This window comes from Tripterygium wilfordii, chromosome 14 (genome assembly GCF_013401445.1).
Source record: "Tripterygium wilfordii isolate XIE 37 chromosome 14, ASM1340144v1, whole genome shotgun sequence".
Classification (NCBI taxonomy): Eukaryota; Viridiplantae; Streptophyta; class Magnoliopsida; order Celastrales; family Celastraceae; genus Tripterygium; species Tripterygium wilfordii.
In genome coordinates, this window is record NC_052245.1 from 3497940 (window position 1) to 3516348 (window position 18409).

At 33.7% G+C, this 18409-nt stretch overlaps 2 protein-coding genes and 1 long non-coding RNA gene across 7 annotated transcripts; all 3 read left to right on the forward strand.

The window, feature by feature from the left end:
• The first annotated feature begins 35 nt into the window (after positions 1-35).
• LOC120015312 lies at positions 36-1825 on the forward strand. Its single transcript, XM_038867684.1, has 2 exons — positions 36-1257; positions 1375-1825. Exons 1-2 carry the CDS (start codon positions 547-549, stop codon positions 1543-1545), a joined length of 882 nt encoding a protein of 293 aa, XP_038723612.1. The 5' UTR covers positions 36-546; the 3' UTR covers positions 1546-1825.
• A 272-nt stretch (positions 1826-2097) lies between these two features.
• LOC120014679 lies at positions 2098-4791 on the forward strand. Of its 4 annotated transcripts, XR_005471607.1 has the most exons (4): positions 2098-2249; positions 3035-3372; positions 3518-4239; positions 4314-4455. It is a non-coding gene; the product is annotated as an uncharacterized LOC120014679 (long non-coding RNA). The 4 variants fall into 4 exon arrangements; XR_005471608.1 differs by lacking the exons at positions 3518-4239; positions 4314-4455 and adding an exon at positions 4458-4791; XR_005471605.1 differs by having other exon boundaries at positions 4104-4451.
• Positions 4792-13049: 8258 nt separating this feature from the next.
• Positions 13050-14724, forward strand: LOC120014661 (homeobox-leucine zipper protein HOX11-like). Of its 2 annotated transcripts, XM_038866681.1 has the most exons (5): positions 13057-13333; positions 13428-13559; positions 13659-13786; positions 13864-13943; positions 14173-14724. In XM_038866681.1, exons 1-5 carry the CDS (start codon positions 13096-13098, stop codon positions 14465-14467), a joined length of 873 nt encoding a protein of 290 aa, XP_038722609.1. In that variant the 5' UTR covers positions 13057-13095; the 3' UTR covers positions 14468-14724. The 2 variants fall into 2 exon arrangements, with proteins under 2 accessions (XP_038722608.1, XP_038722609.1); XM_038866680.1 differs by having other exon boundaries at positions 13050-13333; positions 13428-13786.
• The last annotated feature ends 3685 nt before the right edge of the window (positions 14725-18409 follow it).

Here is an 18409-nt window from a genome sequence, read left to right on the forward strand (position 1 = left end):
CTGATGCGGTGGCTAGAGAAAAATCACTTTGGTGTTTTCCTATCCATGATGATTGATGACATTCCCATCTGATGCAGTTTGGAGGTAAATTAGCCAAATTTCCATATCTGTGCAATATAAGAAGCGTATTTCCTGGTCAAAATTTTTATTGGAAAATTTGTAGACGATATCATTCTTCTAGCATTATGCAGCTTGATTTGTTTCTGGATCGTTGTTTATTAGTAGTTGGTTCTTCAATGGTTGATGTTTTGGCATATTGGGTTGACTTGGCTCGTGTTATACAATTGCTTGCATAAATGCTATGAATTGGAGAAGCATCGACTTTCATGAGGCTTCTTTGAAGGTTCAAAACTGAGCTGTCACACGGCATCTTTATTCCAACCAGCTCAGGATTTGGTTATTCAAATCCGAAGTCAGAAACATTTTCATCGACTAATCCACATGTTCTTCATTGACTTCACTCATTCTAGATTCAAGAATTGAGTTATTTTGGTAGCCCTAGTATGTCTTGATAAACAGAGGGTACACTTTTATTGCTGAAGGAAGATGGGGATGCTGCCTGGCCAACCTGAACCTTGCATTCAACATTTTAGCCATCCACATCACTTGCAACTTTCAAACTATGATCAAACCTTTCTGGCCCAAACTCTCTCCTTCTGTTCATGTTGCAAGCTGAAGGTCTCAGGATGGATTTACACTTGCATTCCCTGCAACTTCTTTCTCGACATTTCCTGCTCAAAAATGCCTCAGCAAATCACACACCCATTTGACCAAAACCATGTCCTTTACCTTCTTTCAAGCCCAGCATACCCACAAGGGTTCTTCTGCTGTGATGCTTGTGGGAAACAGGGTAATGGGTTCTCCTACCATTGTGGAGTCTGCAACATTGATCTTCACACGCAATGTGCAAGTATGCCTTTGTTGGTCACCCATCAAGCCCACCAACACCAGCTGCAACTCACATTTTCACCTCCCTATTACCACAGAAATTTCTCTTGCGATTTATGCAAGAATTTGGGTTCCAATCAGTGGGTTTACAGGTGCAACTCTTGTGATTTTGATGCTCACTTGTCTTGTGCCACTGCAAAGCCTAGAGCTCCAACTCAACAGAGAACACCAATTGTTAGTCCTCAGCATCAGGTTCCTCTGCCTCAAATGGCCACAAATTATTCCCCTTTTCGGTCAAACACTTACCCAAATGGTTTTGGACCTTCTTTGCCTATTGGGGGAGGTGTGCAGGGGAATGCTTTGAACCAGGTATTTCAAAGTCCAACTGCTAATTCTCAGAATTTAAACCAGCAGATACACCAGACATTACTTGGTGTTGGTGGTCTCAATAATAACTCTCGTAGTGTAAACCGACAAATTTTTCAGACACTACTAGGTGGTGCTGGTGCTGGTGCTGGTGCTGGTGCTGGTGGAGGAGGAGGAGGAGCAGTAGACCTATTGGGAAATGGAGGTCTGTTATCAGCATTTAGTGGTCATTTGAGTGGATCAGATATGGGAGGTCTGTCATCATCATTTGGTGGTGATTCTAGCTTCTAAAGGTTGTGTGAAAACATAAATTGACTTTGAAGTGGAAGGTGATTTGGGCAGAGGATTTGCTGCAGAGAATAACCAGGAATGTTCAGACTTCTATCAATTTTTACATGTAATTCTTGTCATAAATATGCCTTCAAAATAAATCAGTGAATCATTGCTTTTGTTCTGATATGTCAATGCAGAGCATGTGGGATTCTGTTTCCTGTTCATTGTTCTTCTTTGTTTAAGGTTGCCAAATTTCACAAAAATGGGTATGACAGCTTGAATCTTTTCTTTTTTCTTCTTTTTTTTTTTTTGCGTTGTTTACACTATTATGATTAATTGATTATCAATTGACAATATATCCAAAAAAAATAATAATAAATAAATAAAAACATTAAGGAAAAGTTTATTCTGCTGGTGATAAAATAAAATGAAACCAATTTATCAAATTGTATGTAAAGCAAACCCAATCTACCTAAATTTTAAATAAAATTTGAATTAAAAAAAAAATTAATATCCAAACAAAAAGCAGGGGAGAGGGGGAACGACGTCGTGTAATATGCTCACACAAGCCAAGGGAGGATAAATATATTCGGAAGGCAATTTTTATCACCTAAATTAATTTACCCCTTTTAACCGTTTCGCGCCTCGCTGCGTCTCCCTGATAAGCGGCGAAATCGAATTGCAGTTCCAGAATCGGATCCAAAGAACATCTCTCTGCGCAGGTTATTTGTTCTTCTCATGTTTATGATTGCCTCTTCTTTTGATTTCTTCGTTATGTATGATCGTCTACTTCTCTGAATGAAAACACTGAAGCTTGTGCGCCGTTTAGATTTTTGGTATCAGTGTTTTTCACTTTTTCTTTTCCATCTAGGCGTCATCGAAAATATCGAGAAATTGATATTCAATCTACTATCGAATTTCCAATGTCAACCTATCGAGTTCTATTTTTGATATGCTTTAATTTGTGATTATTAGTCTCAATTTTCATTCTTTAGGGTCCCCAAAACCCTAATAGTCAGGTTCCCTGGTGTGAAAATGTGGTGATCGTCAATGAAATGTGCAGCTTCATCTCTGGGTAAGAGATGTTTTATCGTTAACTTAGAATTTGCTTGGAAGTCGGTTTCTGTAGTGAAAATTTCCGTTGCTAATGGAATTAACTATTAAGCACTAAAAGACATTATAGATGCTTTGATCATCATCATTATCCAATTCTTTAGTTTGGGATTGGATATATGAGTCTATCATATTAACGTGAATCCACTAAATATATTCATTTTCGTCATTCATTTCTATCTAGGATTATATTTTCTATCAACTCCTATTGAATCCATATTTTTTTTTACAATTTCAAGTCATATATTTTTTAGGTCTTACTTTTCGCTTCCTAGTTTCTTCTATACAAATTTTCTCGATTTTTCTCGCCACCGCACTGTTGTCTCTATGTTGTACATGCTCATACCATCTTAAATGGTTTTCTCGCAACTTATACAAACTGATTTACTGACAGTTTCAGATTTGGACAATGCGATGAGAAGCATAGATGAATTGATATGGACCTTCCCAGTCTAATGCGGGAATCCAGTGTCCAGAGTCGAAGCACATGTTTTCAATCCATGTGATGGGCGCCAACTTTGAGAGCAACCGTCATCTCACTCTACAAACCATCACACTAATCCGTGACAGATATGCAGATATTGTACGTCACTGTCACTGCACATTGGAGCTTTCTTTTGTTCAAGAAATGGTTGATGTTTTTCTTCTTCTAAGGAGCATACTTACACCTTCTGTATTATGGGGGAAAGTGTTCCCATAGGACCAAGATTGGGCATTCGGGCCATATAACTGGTAAGTGAATGAACTGTTTTTACAAGTCAAATATGTCTTTTTGTCTGAATGTTACTTGTGTTTAATGAAAATGACCCATTTTAATGACGATACACAATTCATGACTCGCAAGATCTCTTCATATTTGATTTCCTGTTTTTTTCAGTAATATAACAGAATGATGGCTTGAAGAAGAATTTTTTTCCTGCTGGTTATATTGTTCATGTATCCATTGTTTGCTAAACGCAAGATACGCAAAAATCCACAAAACAAATCTTGTCTTTGAATCTGGGATTCACTCCCACCTGGGTGTCCATTTATATATGGATACAACTTAATGCCATGAGTTGCACACGGCATACAAAGGTCATCTACAGCTTCAAAACTGCTAAAAGATCAAATCTTGTTACAGCTGTATTTTCTGATGGCTCTTGTTGAAAGGGGTACATAGTGAGGATTTTTGCATTCTGGAAGGTCTTGGTCTTTGTTTTTCTTGTCCTTCATCGGCAGATATATTCATTGTTCATGCACTTATTTGGATTATGGATCTTCTGTGGGCCAATTGATAAGTCCTTAAATCAGGACCGTTCATTATTAGCTATTGATAGTCATAGGAGGAAAACCTTTTAAGATGTCCGCTGCCAATTTATGTATCGTGTTCCCACAAACAACTAAATAAATGGGAATACCTATATATGGATGTTTTTGTTTTTAGTTTCTGACTAACCAGAAAGGTTTCAATCATGTCAAAGCTGGGTTTTTTGTGAAGAAGATACTTCCACAAAGATCTCAATTCATCAAGCATAATATAATAGTGTCCTGGGAGAAGCTTTCAGATTAGCTCAAATGAAGGATTAAGACGGGAACTGAAATTATGTCTGCAATGTGGTAACTTCTGATCGTGGAGTCTGTTATTCACATATAATGTTGTTATGTACCTATCTTATATGATGTGTGGACAGGATTTGTAGAACTTCATATCGTGGTGTTGATTTGATATGTTCGAAGATTCAAGCTAATGTGAAATCATGATAAGAGTAATAAAAGAGAGTCTGAACTGTGAAATCCTTGCTCTCTGCCATTCAAATTTCTTGTGCTTTTTCCAGGTGTGTGATTGAGTAAGGTGCTTTTGCTTCTTTTTGCGAATTGTTTTGTCAAAAACAAGTTTGGATGTCTTACATTTTGAAGCCACACACCGCCATGGAAACTGCTGCATTGCTTTTGGCTTATTTGTCATGTAATATGCAAAGTGACTGGTTTAGAATCAATGCTTTTGAGTGTATTGAGCTGAACATTAGATAGCACTTATTTTCAAGAATCAAGGTGATGCTTGTTTTGTGGTAGATTATGCTCGAGACTTGAATGATAAGATGTTCTTTAGCAACTTTGTTGTACTGCTACTTTGTAGTTTCTATTATTTCAGCAAATAACATGCTTGTTACAAGTAAAATTATTGTTGAATTTTTTTTTTCTTGCCATTGTGAGAGTTGGGCTGCCAAGATAAGGTGTTCTTTAGCAACTTTTTTTCTTGTCTATTTCACTTTTGTGTCATTTTGAGTCTTCAAGTACTGCCCTTTGGTTTACATAAAAATAAATATAAAAAAAAGTACTGCCCTTTGGTTAAGGGAAGGATGAGAGTTTCGGGCTTTGGATACGAAGGCTTGGACAAGACTAAAGAATGATCATTTGGCTCAAGTAATTTCATTGATGTGAGGCTAGCACACTTGTGTTTGGGGTCCGTTGTTTAGAGCATCTGATGATGATCATCATGAAATGATTGTGATATTGGTTGGGCTGACCGTTGGTTCCTTTGATACCTCCGTTAGGTTTTGACCACAAAATGTTATGATTGTCGGCACATTGATACATGTATATTAGGAGTTAAGGGTCACTGCAGTTTACCATTTTTTCCTTTGGTAAAGATATTGGACGGCTCTGATTGAAAATGCAGAAAATTGCAAAGGATCCTATTATAGGGTCCCGTCTTGTATATTAGATGGTTTATCAAAAACTCAATGGAGATGCGATCTTGTCAATGAAATAATTCACGTAACGAATTCAATAATATATTTTTTATTCAAAACAAAAAATTAAATTCATCAAAATTGAAATATTTAGTGTTTTGAGTTTAAATTTGATGGTTTAGAATTGTCATGTCCGATTGTAATAAATTTAATTTTTATTTTGAAAAAAAAATATATCTTGAATTTGTTATGCTAAATAATAGACAGTTATGATTTTTATATAATTTTTAAAAAAAAATTGGTGCACAAAAATAATGCACAGGTTAGACCTCCCCCAATCCCTAATCTATAGGCTTCTGTGGGACTGGATATCAATTTGCACTGTAGAAAATCCCTAGCACAGTAGATGATTATGGTCTCAAGTTATGATCAGACTAATGAAGAAAAAGATATGGAGAGAGAGAGAGAAATGAAGAGATGCAATGCAATGATAGAATTGACTCAACTGTCAAGTTGCATGCAAAAATATAACAGCTGATATGACATTTTAGGAGGGCCTACCCTCTGCCCCCTGCCCCTGCCATTCACAGGCTCCCCTCCCCCTTTACAGGCCCACCTCTCTACTCTATCTATATACACTGCAGGGTCCCCCCACCCCCAAGACTGAAACATTCATTTGGGTTTTTGCTCAACTTTGATTTTTTCTGCTAATCAAATAGAATGAAAGATTTTCCCTAATTAAATGCCTTAAACCCTCACCAGGCTTTTACTGTGCACCCAGGCTGCCGCCTGCTGTTGCAGTGCTCTGTTCATGGTTGTAGCAGGAATCTGTATTTTTCTTGGGCTCTGAATTGGGTAATTTTCCCTATTGCCATATGCTATTAATGTTTTTATGAATTAATTGCTTAAATTATGAAAAGAAAAAAAAAGTTGGGGATTATTTTATTATTTGAAGGGTGCCAAACAAGGCAATAGAGAAGGAGAGAGACAAGGCACCATATATCAATCAATGCCTTAATAATTGCACTTTGTTTTTTTGTCAGAGGCAGTAGCCGTACTAATGATTGCTAGTGTTGGGACTTGTCTCCTTCACACGGTCATCCTGGGTCCCACCCCATTTTATTTTTCTTAATTAGACTGAAATCTGACCGTCCGATCGGATCCTCCTCCTCCGATCCACACACACCGTTGATGATCAGTTGATCAACCTATGATCCCCAATTTAATTTTAATATATTCCCAGTTCAGTTAAGGATCTTACTGTGCTGCCATGTCCAGTCACGTGATCATTTTTTACTATTTTCTTTTAATGACACCCCCTTCCTCACGTGACCTCCTCTTCCTTCCCCCAACATATATAATAATACAGTGCCATACATTCTTTCTTTATTGCCAGATTTCTGCTTTAATATTTGTCAAAAAATATTTTTATTTTAAATTATAAACAGGTAACTTTATATATAAAATTTAAAAAGTAAATTTTTTTTTTTTATCTTATCTCCACGTCGGTCGATTTCTAGTAGTCTCTCTTGTCAACGCATGCTCAGACATCATATATCATCATGCAGTGAAATTACGCTATTACCCTCGTATCTCCGTCAAAAGATACACACAAGATTGAGTTACTTTTGAGATTTCAACTTCTTTTTTACCTTCCCTCCTCACGCACCCCACCGAGTTTGCCCGTCACCGCCCATTACTAAAAACTAATTACATTTTTTTACCTTTAATTATCAGTTTATCATTAGTCTAATCAATCATAGCAATTAAGGCAAAGAGAAATAATTGAGTCAAAATTCAATTGAGATCCTCTCTCTTTTTTTTCTCTCTAAAGAAATACTTTGATTAATTAGAAAAAAACAACTTGAAATCATCACTTTCTTCATGGAATTATTTCTTCCTTCTTTTGCTAATTAAACTTCTTCATATAATAGCACATATATTGTGTATATAACTATATATGGATTTTATTAAGATAGCATAAATTAATTCAATCCCCAACTAGCAATCATGAATTGTATATTCATAGCAACTTTAATTTGAAGAGGCTTATAATAATCTAAACATTCAAAAAGGATAGAAAGAAAGAAAAGGGGAAAAGATGCTTGAATTTAGAACTTTCATTACACTAATTTGTAAATGTAATCAATTACAACTACTTTTTTTTCCCTTTTAATTTTCCCAAGGTTAATTAAGAATGCTATTATTTCGCATAGGAATTTGGAAGGAATTTTAAGCAATTATTATGTCCTTTGTTATGATTTAATTAAAAGGTCTTTTGTTTTATTTCTTCTCTATCATATATATTATTAATTAATTAATTAAAAACATATATACATTTAACTAGTCGGGAGCCTAGGCAATACAAGAGAATTACCAACAAAAATACTAATTTAAAATTTTAATAATATTATAATATATATATATATATATATATAAAGAAAAAGACATGAGAAAGCTGGAGGGGATGGAGTACAAAAAAGAAATAATTATAAAATGACAACAATGATTGATTAGGTTTACATGAGTAGAGAGGACCACATGCACTCATCTTTCTCTATCTGTTCCCTTCACATCTCAAAACCTTAAAAGTTACCTAGTAAAAAAATATTATATATTTCTTGATAAATAATTTATAATATTATAAATTAATTTTGTTATATTTTTGTGGAAAGCTTTTGTGACTGAGGAGGAGGAGAGGGTGACAGGGGTATGTTGTAGTAAAAACTACAATAGATCCTGTTGTAGGTAATTTGGATCCCAAAAATTTTTTATTTTATTTTAAAAAAATTATAAATGTGTAGTTTATGATCTAACGAATCCAATGATATATTTGTTGTTAGAAACAAAAATCAAATTCATCGTGATCCAGACATCGAATGTTTTGAGTTTATATCCGACGGTCTAAAATTGTTAAGCATTTTTCATATAGCATATGATTTTTGTTTTGAACAAAAAATATATCGTTGGACTCGTTAGACCATAAACTACACATCTATAATTTTTTCAAAATAAAATAAAAAAAGTTTTCATCAAATTGTTATTACAGTGGGGCCTGCTGTAATTTTTTTACAGCAGAGCCCCGGCACCCGAGGAGGAGAGTGGGTGAAGATATTTTCAAAGTTAATTACCTTTTAACCTCTCTAGATTTCATCTCGCTTTAACACAAAATAAAAACAAATTTAATAATTAAACTAAGTCTCCTCTTAATCACTTTATCTGCATGACTTTCAATAATTGCAATGATCACAAACGCATGACAAATGTCAGTAATAGTACACATTCACATTGAAGACTCTTTCCTCATTGGATTAATTGTTTTGTTTTTTTATGTGCAAAACAATTATTTTTATTTTGAAAAAATATATTTTTTTTTTAAACAGGGTTTGAGAAGGGGATAGGGTTCGAAACCATGACCTAATAGATGAGTTATCCCTTATATGTAATGTAATTGTCGTTCAACCAACGATTCACTTGCTTTTCCCAAAAATAGTTACAAGTGCAACGTATGATGTTTCCAAATAATTCATAATTGTTATATACAATTTGTTTTTATTTGAGATAAAAAAAATATTGTTGAACTAGTAAATATGATCAAAATATATTTTTTATTTTATTTTATTTTTAAAAAAACTTTAAGTTCCTTATATTTATTTTATTTTATTTTATATTTATCTCTCTCTAATTTATGGATGTGAGGGATTGTTATATAAAATAAAAAACAAGCACTTAAATACTATAATTCAATGTAATTTTTGGTAAGTGTGTGGAAAATATTTCTTGGAAAAACCAAAAAGTCGAGGCAGCTAAACAAATCTAGTGGATTTGACACATGCATGAGCCACCCCCCCCCCCCCCCCAAAAAAAATTATCTAGCTAGCTAGTTAAACCCAAATCTAAACATCATTTAATTTTTCTTTTTCTTTCAAATTTACTTCCAATTGATAATTAATAATCCCATGATTTCCCAATGGATCGAAAAATGGTTCAAATATCCAAGTTGTTCATCCTTCAACAAATTGGATCATGGCACCGGTTACTTCAATGCCCTACGGATAGGGGTAGGGTGCGTTGTCTACTTATCTTTGTTGGTAAGTCAGTTTTTCTTTAATTTATCATTAATTACTCCTTCAAATGACATTCTTTGACTTTAATCACTTCAACCAGAAAATGACAATATTAACCCTTTTAAGCTGTTTAGTAATGTTATATTGTATTGAGGGTGTTTTTTTTTTTTGAAAGACCATAGGTCACATACAAGTTAAGTCATAAAAACTACCACAGCAGATGTAAACTACCCAAATCCCAACCTCCCTAGTGAGAATGGAATCCTGAACCTCAAAGTCCTGGACAGATAACTTGACTAACCAGGCTATCTCTCATTCTCTATTATATTGAGGGTTAATATAATTGTTGATTACTATAAAATTAATTGACTCGTTTCAACTCTCATCCAGAGTTCAAATGTAAGATATGTCCGAGCAACAATTTCAAATTTTCGATGATCAAAATGTATTATTTGAACTTTAAGTGACTGAGTTGAAACGTGTCGAATATTTCAATGATCAAAAGATGTATTACTCCTATTATATTCACTACTATATTGAAGTGGTAAATAGACCTTTTAAATATGTTTTTATGTGAATCGATCTCGTGTGAATTTGTTTACGGGAAAACCGTTTAATTTATTTTTCTAACAATAACCAGTTATATACATTAAAATCATAATAAAAATTTTGGAAAACGTATGCATGTATTCAATTCAATTAAGATTAATTATTGAATTCTTCTTCCATTTTTTTTTAAAAAGTGAAATAATTGGTGCAATTCTTTTTCCATTTTTTTGTTAAAAAGCTTGTGGCCTTTAAAAACTCTTTTCAGACGTAAAAGCTTTTTATAAAGTGATGGAATTATTTCAAATGATGCTTAATTATATTCAATGACCTGTATTTTTTTTTTCTTCTTGATGTGCATGAAGAATTAATGATGAGGATAATTAGACTAAAAGTACGTAACCATCACACTTGTTTTGCATCAAAAGCCTAGTTGATTGGAATCAAACAACATGATAACTCTCATGAAACATTTATTGAAATAATGTTACAAGAATGATCATGATCACCATCCTTAATTTGATATGTTCTGTTTTTCAGGCAAAAAGAAGATCTTTCATCATCTTTGGACATCAATATGTCTGAGATAAAAAGTTGAGTTTATTGAAAAGAATCTTCAAGCTGGTTAGCTATTTATGGAGCTTTTTGCATGCACCAGTCGATTAGAAAAAAAAAACAACCAACATGCATGCATGATTAATAATGTTTCACTATTCCAAGAAAGTTTATATGATGATCTTAAGTGATCAGTGATCACCAATTCCTTCATAGTATAATGCGTTTGTACACACACACACATATATATATATATGGCACGTGTTCTTTGTTTTTAAACAGGACATAGCAACCTGATTAATATCTAATTCACTTAATTATGATATATAGCATCAATTTATTGGATGGATTACGTCAAGATGAGATATAATATGTAATAAAATTTAATCCAAACAAACAAGTTGTAGATGTATATACCTTGTTAGCTATGCACTTTAGGCCCGCACGGTTTGTAAGGATAAAAAAGACTCTACAATTGAGAGGTGTTGGATCTTAACTCTTATAAAGCATTTTACTTTCCCTCAAATTCTTGATGTGAGACTTTTATCTTAGCACTCCCCTGCAGTTGTGCAATCGGTTATGTGAGAACCCAACAAATGGTATACAAGTTAGGGTACTCTCATATGTGGATGGTCCGTCCATTAAACATATGAAATGCTCTACAAGGTTACAAGTGACCCATACAGAATTGAAAAACCCCTCACATGTGGATGGTCCATCCATAAGAACATCCGAAAGGTCCAATTGGTGACTCAAACATGGAAAGTAAGTGAACATGACATCGGAGTTGGGTCATACTCCGATACCATGTAAAAAAATCCGACCCAAATAACTTGTGGAGATATTGTTCGCTATATATGGGTCCTAGGTCCACACGGTTTTATTTTTAAAGAGTCCACTATAATTAAGAGATTTAGATTGTAACTTATAAATCACGTTACTATCTCTCAACTTCCTGATACGAGATTTTTATATTGAATATCCCTTAATCCACATTTTAGTTATGGCACTAACTAATTGAATATAGATATTCACACACTGCTGGCTTCATCATTCCATGGTTAATAATACACTGCTGAAAATAAATGGGGGAGTGAGTAACTATAATAGACGACATTCTTGAATCGGATACATTGATTAATTCATTAATTACATGTTGTCTCAAAACATGTCATATCATATATAATTACATATTCATAATTATCATTCAAAGACTAGTCCATTTGGGTGAGTACACATTCGGTCGGTTCAATTGGTTATTATGACGATTTCAAAATTTTTGTTATCAAGTCAAAATTTCAAATCTATACAATATAATCATATGTGGAATTATGGATTAGTGGTTGATTTTATTAACAACGGGTCATTGATTGCGATGGTAAACTTGACTGCGATAATTCTTAAAACAAAAAGGGGGTCATGAGTTCAAGTCCAATGTGTGTTTCCATTATCGCAATTTGCAAGGCGAGACAAGCCCTTACTCAGCTATAGTGTGTGCGAATGTCACCCCATATTATATTTCCGCATTGGACATTGACCTCGTTCTCAACTGGTTAATATGATTAGCGGGATCTTCCATATGACTCAAAATTTACTAATCAATCATTTGATAGACAACTAGGTGGATTAGACGTCACTAGGGGGAGAAACAGGGGGCTATACTAGGTCGTAGTCCTCCCAAATATTTAGTATGCATATATATATATATATTTATTTACTTATTTATTTATATGAATATACATAAATACCCAAAAAAATACACTTATATACAGACTCATACTTAAATATATACCAACTAAATAAAAACATACTTTCTATACAGGCTCATGCCTAAATATCCGAGGCCCGCCTAAATGCCTAATTGACTAATCTTAATATTATGTGCTGTCAATCTATATTAAACGAGAACTTACTGAGAAAGTCAATTTAGATTAACTAATAAATTATTTTTATTCCTTGAAGTCTCGTCGGACACAACTTCAATGATATTATTTCACAAGAAGACCTTTTGTTTCATCAACGTCAATATGTATTTATATTGATATTTTGGGTTATTTTATGTCATCAAATATCAAAATAAATGTATATAGAAAATTTCATTTTAAATAGATGTAATATTATAAATAACCCAAAAAAAATTTCTTTATCAGCAACTTTTAGTTTTAGTAGTTGCCCTAACATCAATTCATCTTTCCGCCCATGGACGTCACCCAAAAAAGATTATTCTACTATTTTTTCCACTCTAGAAGGTGATATATGTCAAATATTTCAAACAAAAAGGCCACTTGTGCATTATATACCAATACATACGTACACATGCATGGGTTCTTGAATCTTCGTTTGAGATATGAATGACGTAACGTTCACGCGCATGAAAGGAAAGTGGGAGAAGCAGGGGAGAGAGATCAGGATAAATCCGTCTTTTAAAAAGTTGTAAAAGGAGTGAAATTCACGTGTAATTGTCAACCTTTGAATTGTCGGTCAAACTGCTGCAAAAAAATCAAAGAAAAAGAAAAAAAGAAGAAGAAGAAGAAAGAAAAGGGAACAGTGGGTCTATAATAAGTCCTCTCTCTCTCTCTAACTCTCTTTGTCTTTCAATTCCAGTAAGAGAAATGGAGCTTGGTCTAAGCTTGGGAGACACCAAAAACCCATTTGGAGCCACCACCACCACCACCAACCACCACCACCACCACCACAACAACGGCAACAACAAAGGAGGCTTAAGGTTATGCATGGCCTTGTCCATCTCTCCATCATCATCAAATCATCATGTACAAGAAGAGGAAGAACAAGATCATCAACCTATTCAACAGCTTCAACTCTTACCAAACACTCCTGTTCCTCGTACGGGTAATTAAATAACGCAAATCCCCCAGCCATCTTTTAATTTTTTTGTACTAATTTGTTGTGATTTTAATCAATTTTGTTTTTGTTTTTTGAACAGGAAGTGGTGGTGGTAATGAAGTGGGTTCTTCTTCTTCAAGAAGGCTTGATGTGAACAGGTTCCCATCTCTGGCGGTGGAGGAGGAGGCGGAGGATGGGGCGGCTAGAGTCTCCTCATCTCCACCCAACAGTGGTGGGTCCTCTTTTCTGATGGATTTCTGCATATACACAGGAGGTTCTGATCAGAACAAGAGGGTTATTGTTATTAATGATGATGTTAATAATGAATCAGGTGATATTCATCATCAGAGGGGTAGTGATGAAGATGAGAACGGCAACGCCAGAAAGAAACTCAGACTCTCCAAAGACCAGTCTGCTTTTCTTGAAGACAGTTTCAAAGAACACAACACCCTCAATCCTGTAAGCCCCCTACCCAAATACCCTTTTCAAATTAGTCTAATAATTTGTTTTCTAATCTATTTTTGATGATCTATTAGAAGCAAAAACTGGCACTTGCAAAACAACTTAATCTGAGGCCAAGACAAGTGGAAGTTTGGTTTCAGAACAGAAGAGCAAGGTTGGTATTTTTTGATCATTTGTGATGGGAATCTCATCCCTTGGCATCTCAGTTATCCTGACTCTTGAGTTGTATGCATAAGATTTCATTCATCACGTGGGGATATATGGAGCTCATGAATACACTTGAATCATGTGCATCAAACTCAGTAGTTGGGATAACTGGATACAAATTCATGGATGTTAATCAGTTTCGAGATTTTATTGATTATTCCTTGATTAATTATTAGGACTAAATTGAAGCAAACAGAGGTGGACTGTGAGTACTTGAAGAGGTGTTGTGAAACATTGACTGAAGAGAACAGAAGGCTACACAAAGAGCTTCAAGAATTAAGAGCCTTGAAGTCCACAAACCCATTTTATATGCAACTTCCTGCTACTACTCTCACTATGTGCCCTTCTTGTGAAAAAGTAGCCACCACCACCACCACAACCACCAATAGTACCACCAGACCCAGTTTGTTCCCATTTTCTGCAAAACCAAACAGTCCCAATAATCCCCAACAATCCAATAATCCTTCATAGTTGATATCAACTGATGTTGATGGAGATGGAGATTAATTTGTTTTTGATGTGTAAATATAGGGCCTTTTTTTTGATGGGTTTTGTTTAATTTTCTTTAGGGGGGATTTCAGTTTCTCTGCTTTCTTTCAAGATTTTGTGATGAGAGAAACCAGAAGGAAAACAAAAGAAAAGAAAAAAAATTACTTGTCCCCCTATTTTCCTTCATTTTCTAGGAAAGTTAACTTGGAATGGAAAAGAAAATCAAATATTTCATTTCAGTTTATTAATTAATTGCTATTGAATTGTTTGGTTTGTCTTTAATTAATAATAAATTAATAATATTAAATGTTTGTTGATTTGGCCGTTGTGTAAAGGCATGCTTTAAACAGTAGGGGAGAAGATAGATAATTAGATACTGTATTGTCCACTGCTACTTACTTTTTATGATTAATTAGTATTAGTATAGTGATTAATTAGAGTTAATTATTACTTTATCAGTGGTGTTGTTAGGCGAAGGGACAGGAACGTCAAATTGAGGAGTTAATGTTCCCTTGAAAAGTGGGGTAACCTATAAATACTCTTTTATAGACTCCCAATTATTAGTACACACGAGGGAGGGAGGGAAAGTAGAATGTTTTTGTGTTCTCATTATATATATGTCTACTGTGTAGGGTTGCCCAGTCACGTGACTTCATTATCATCAAATGGGGATAGTCAATCAATTATTTCTAACAGCAAATTTTAATAGAACTAATAATACATGTGCTTCTTAGTTTACTAGGGATGGATTTGAGGCTCTACGATTCTCTAAAGTATATAATTTACATCTAATGGTTGAGAAAAAGTGAGATATAATTCACATTTAACGGTTGAGAAAAATTGAGATAAATTCTAAAAATAAAAACAAAAAACACGCATGATGTAACACATCTTTCAAATTATTGAATTAAAATTGTAGACTTCTATATTTTAAATGAATTTTGGAACTCTCATATCCGTTTTCTAGTGCCATTTAAAAAAAAAAAATTGATATGGATTTGTTTCTTCGAACCCAAGTTTCATGATTTGCTTTCACATTGCATGTTGTTTGTTCTAAGTTTGTAGTTGCAAGAGTGTTTAGAATGGGGGATTGGGACAAATCCAATTTTGTTTTTTTGGGCGAGTTCTAAATTTCTAATGTTATATATCCCCCTAATAATTAAGAGATGCATGGAAATACTTTTGTTTTTTGCCATAAAAAGAAAATTAAAAATAAATGGAATAATTTTGAATTTTTTACTAATATTGAAATTTGTTTAGGATTTTTAGAAGTTTGTCAAAATATTTGCAAAATCACTACTAATTTGGTAATATAAAGTAATTAGTTACGATCATAATCATTGACATAATATTTTCAATATTTATAAGTGCATATAATCCTTTAAATTAATTAATGATTAGACATAAACCTTACCTTGTTATAGAAACATATATATTACAATAATAGAAATAATACCATGAAGAAGAACATAATATATATTAAATATTAGGAAATGATGATTCATGCTTAACATGCGTTGGCTCGATCCTCTAATATATATTGATTGTGGCATTGAAAGCGCCACAACACAAGACTTGGTGAGATTAAAGAGCCGACCATGGACCCCTCTACTTCCAAATCTATGTTTATATATTGAAAATAATAAGGCAAAAAGAAGGTGTATATGACATATGACCTAGTCACTTAAATGGAAAGTTCAACCACCACAATTATTTGCATCCAATGATTTGGTGCTACGTTTTTGTGTCTATCTCACTACTCATTAGTATATGTTTGACAATATATATAAAAAAAAAAAAAAAATCTCGCATGGCATTGCATAACCAATCGAGTAATTTATAAAAAAATATTCATTTTCTCTCACACAATTAAGATATTTTCTTACTTAAGTATTATAAGTGACGGTCCCAAGAAACACAGTCGTACGGATTCAGACTCAAAGCAAACAATATAAGTGACGATCCCAAGAAACACAGTCGTACGGATTCAGACTCAAAGCAAACAATATTGGTTTGTAATGTTCGTGGCTGGTTTTCAAATATGAAAAAAATAAAATAATTATTAGGTCTTTTTTTTTTCCCCCCTTTTCTAATCTTCTTGTTATATGGTGGAGATTTCCTAGTTGAAGACTCATTTAATAGTGGGTGGAACAATTACACATTTACACCTTTCAACGGTTAATTTCAAAGAATGAGATTTGAAAGTCGAACGACAAATTGGAAAAAAAAATATGGAAATTAAAAGGTCAAGAAAAGAAGGCACTTGTGACTAGTCTCCCACCTAACCCTAAAAATCATGTGGGAAACAAACTAAGAAATTTAAGAACACAACCAACGACTTAATGAGTCATGGGGGTTCTATGTTCCCCCCCAAGGACCACCTGGTTTTTGTGCCCTAATCCAAGTCACTATATCTTTCATTGCTTTATGACATAATCTTGAAAGAAAGCAACATTAATTTTTATTTTTTTTTTATATAACCGCAAGCCAGTAAAATAGATGGGAAGAGAAACCCAAATTGTCTTATGGGGGTCCAACCAATGGTGATATTGACGTAAAATAAAATTTGTCAATACTGTATCTTTGTAGCATCCAGCTCAAGTGGACGGGGCACAAGTCTATACAATGCAAATTTGGTTGTATTGGACGAATTACAGAATGACGAAAGAGATAAATCTATTGTTTTCTAGAGGAAGATGTGAAGTACGGTATAATATATAGGTCAAACTTCCTAACTTGGAAATAAGCGTTTTTCCTGAGCCTAAACTATTATAGGCTAGTGTTGGGTGCGGGAAAGTAAAGCTATCTGGATCAGTATGGGTTGGTCCAAAACGGACAAAATATTACTAATACGGTGAGACGGGCTGTTGCAATCTTGATTTAGATGTGTCATGCATCTCAATTGTTCATCGACAACATGATGCATTTCCTATACCATATATGGTTGTATATATAGTTGTAGCATGTAAATATAAATTCTCTTATGAGATTTTAAAAATGAGCTCATAATTTTTAAGGTGGAAATTTTTTTAAAAAAAGAATTAGAAAAAATATATTTATATCTTGATATGTCTTATGAACCCAACGATATATTTTTGTTTGAAAAAAAATCAAATTCAACATGAAAAGTACATGTAATTTTGAATCGTTAGATATAAAGCAAAAAATATTTCATACACTTTTCATGTTGCATTTGATTTTTGTTTTTAACAAAAAATATATCGTTGGATTCATAAAACGGATCAAAATACAAATATATATATTTTTAAAATTATTTTAAAAAAATTTAGACTCTAAAAGGATCTCATTTTAGGATCTCATAGGAGAATTCCTATATGTATTATATAATTAAAAGTTAAGTTTCAAAAGAATCTTTAACAATTTAGAAAAAAATTCCATGACAGCACTTTGACCTTAATTGTGTGCTTTTGTTTGGCTCCTCCCACAATCCATGTTAATCACCTTTTTATCAGCTTAATTTGTGCCCTAATCCATGTGTGCACAAAGCACAATAACATAAAAGAAAATAGAAGAGAAACCCATAAAGATTTGTTCAAGTTAGTCCTTTGAGAGTGAGTCAATGCTAAAAAGTTTCTCTTTAATTAGCTTGCTACCTCTCCTGCTACCTCTCCTTCCATGATCAATCTATGTCTCTATTAATCCTTTTTCCTTTTGGAAAAACACTAATAATAATAACAACTAAATTGGTTGCTTTTGACTATTTGTCTAGTCACCCACTCATGCCCTTTCTTTTTTCCATGGATAGGGTTAAGGTTGCATGCATGATGCCATATTCTTTGATCCTTGTGTGATGATTAGATGCCCACTACGACTTGAAATTAAAACTCAATGACTCCCAACAACGCACACACACATATATCTATTATAACGTGGAACGCATCCGACTGTCTACATGACAAACGA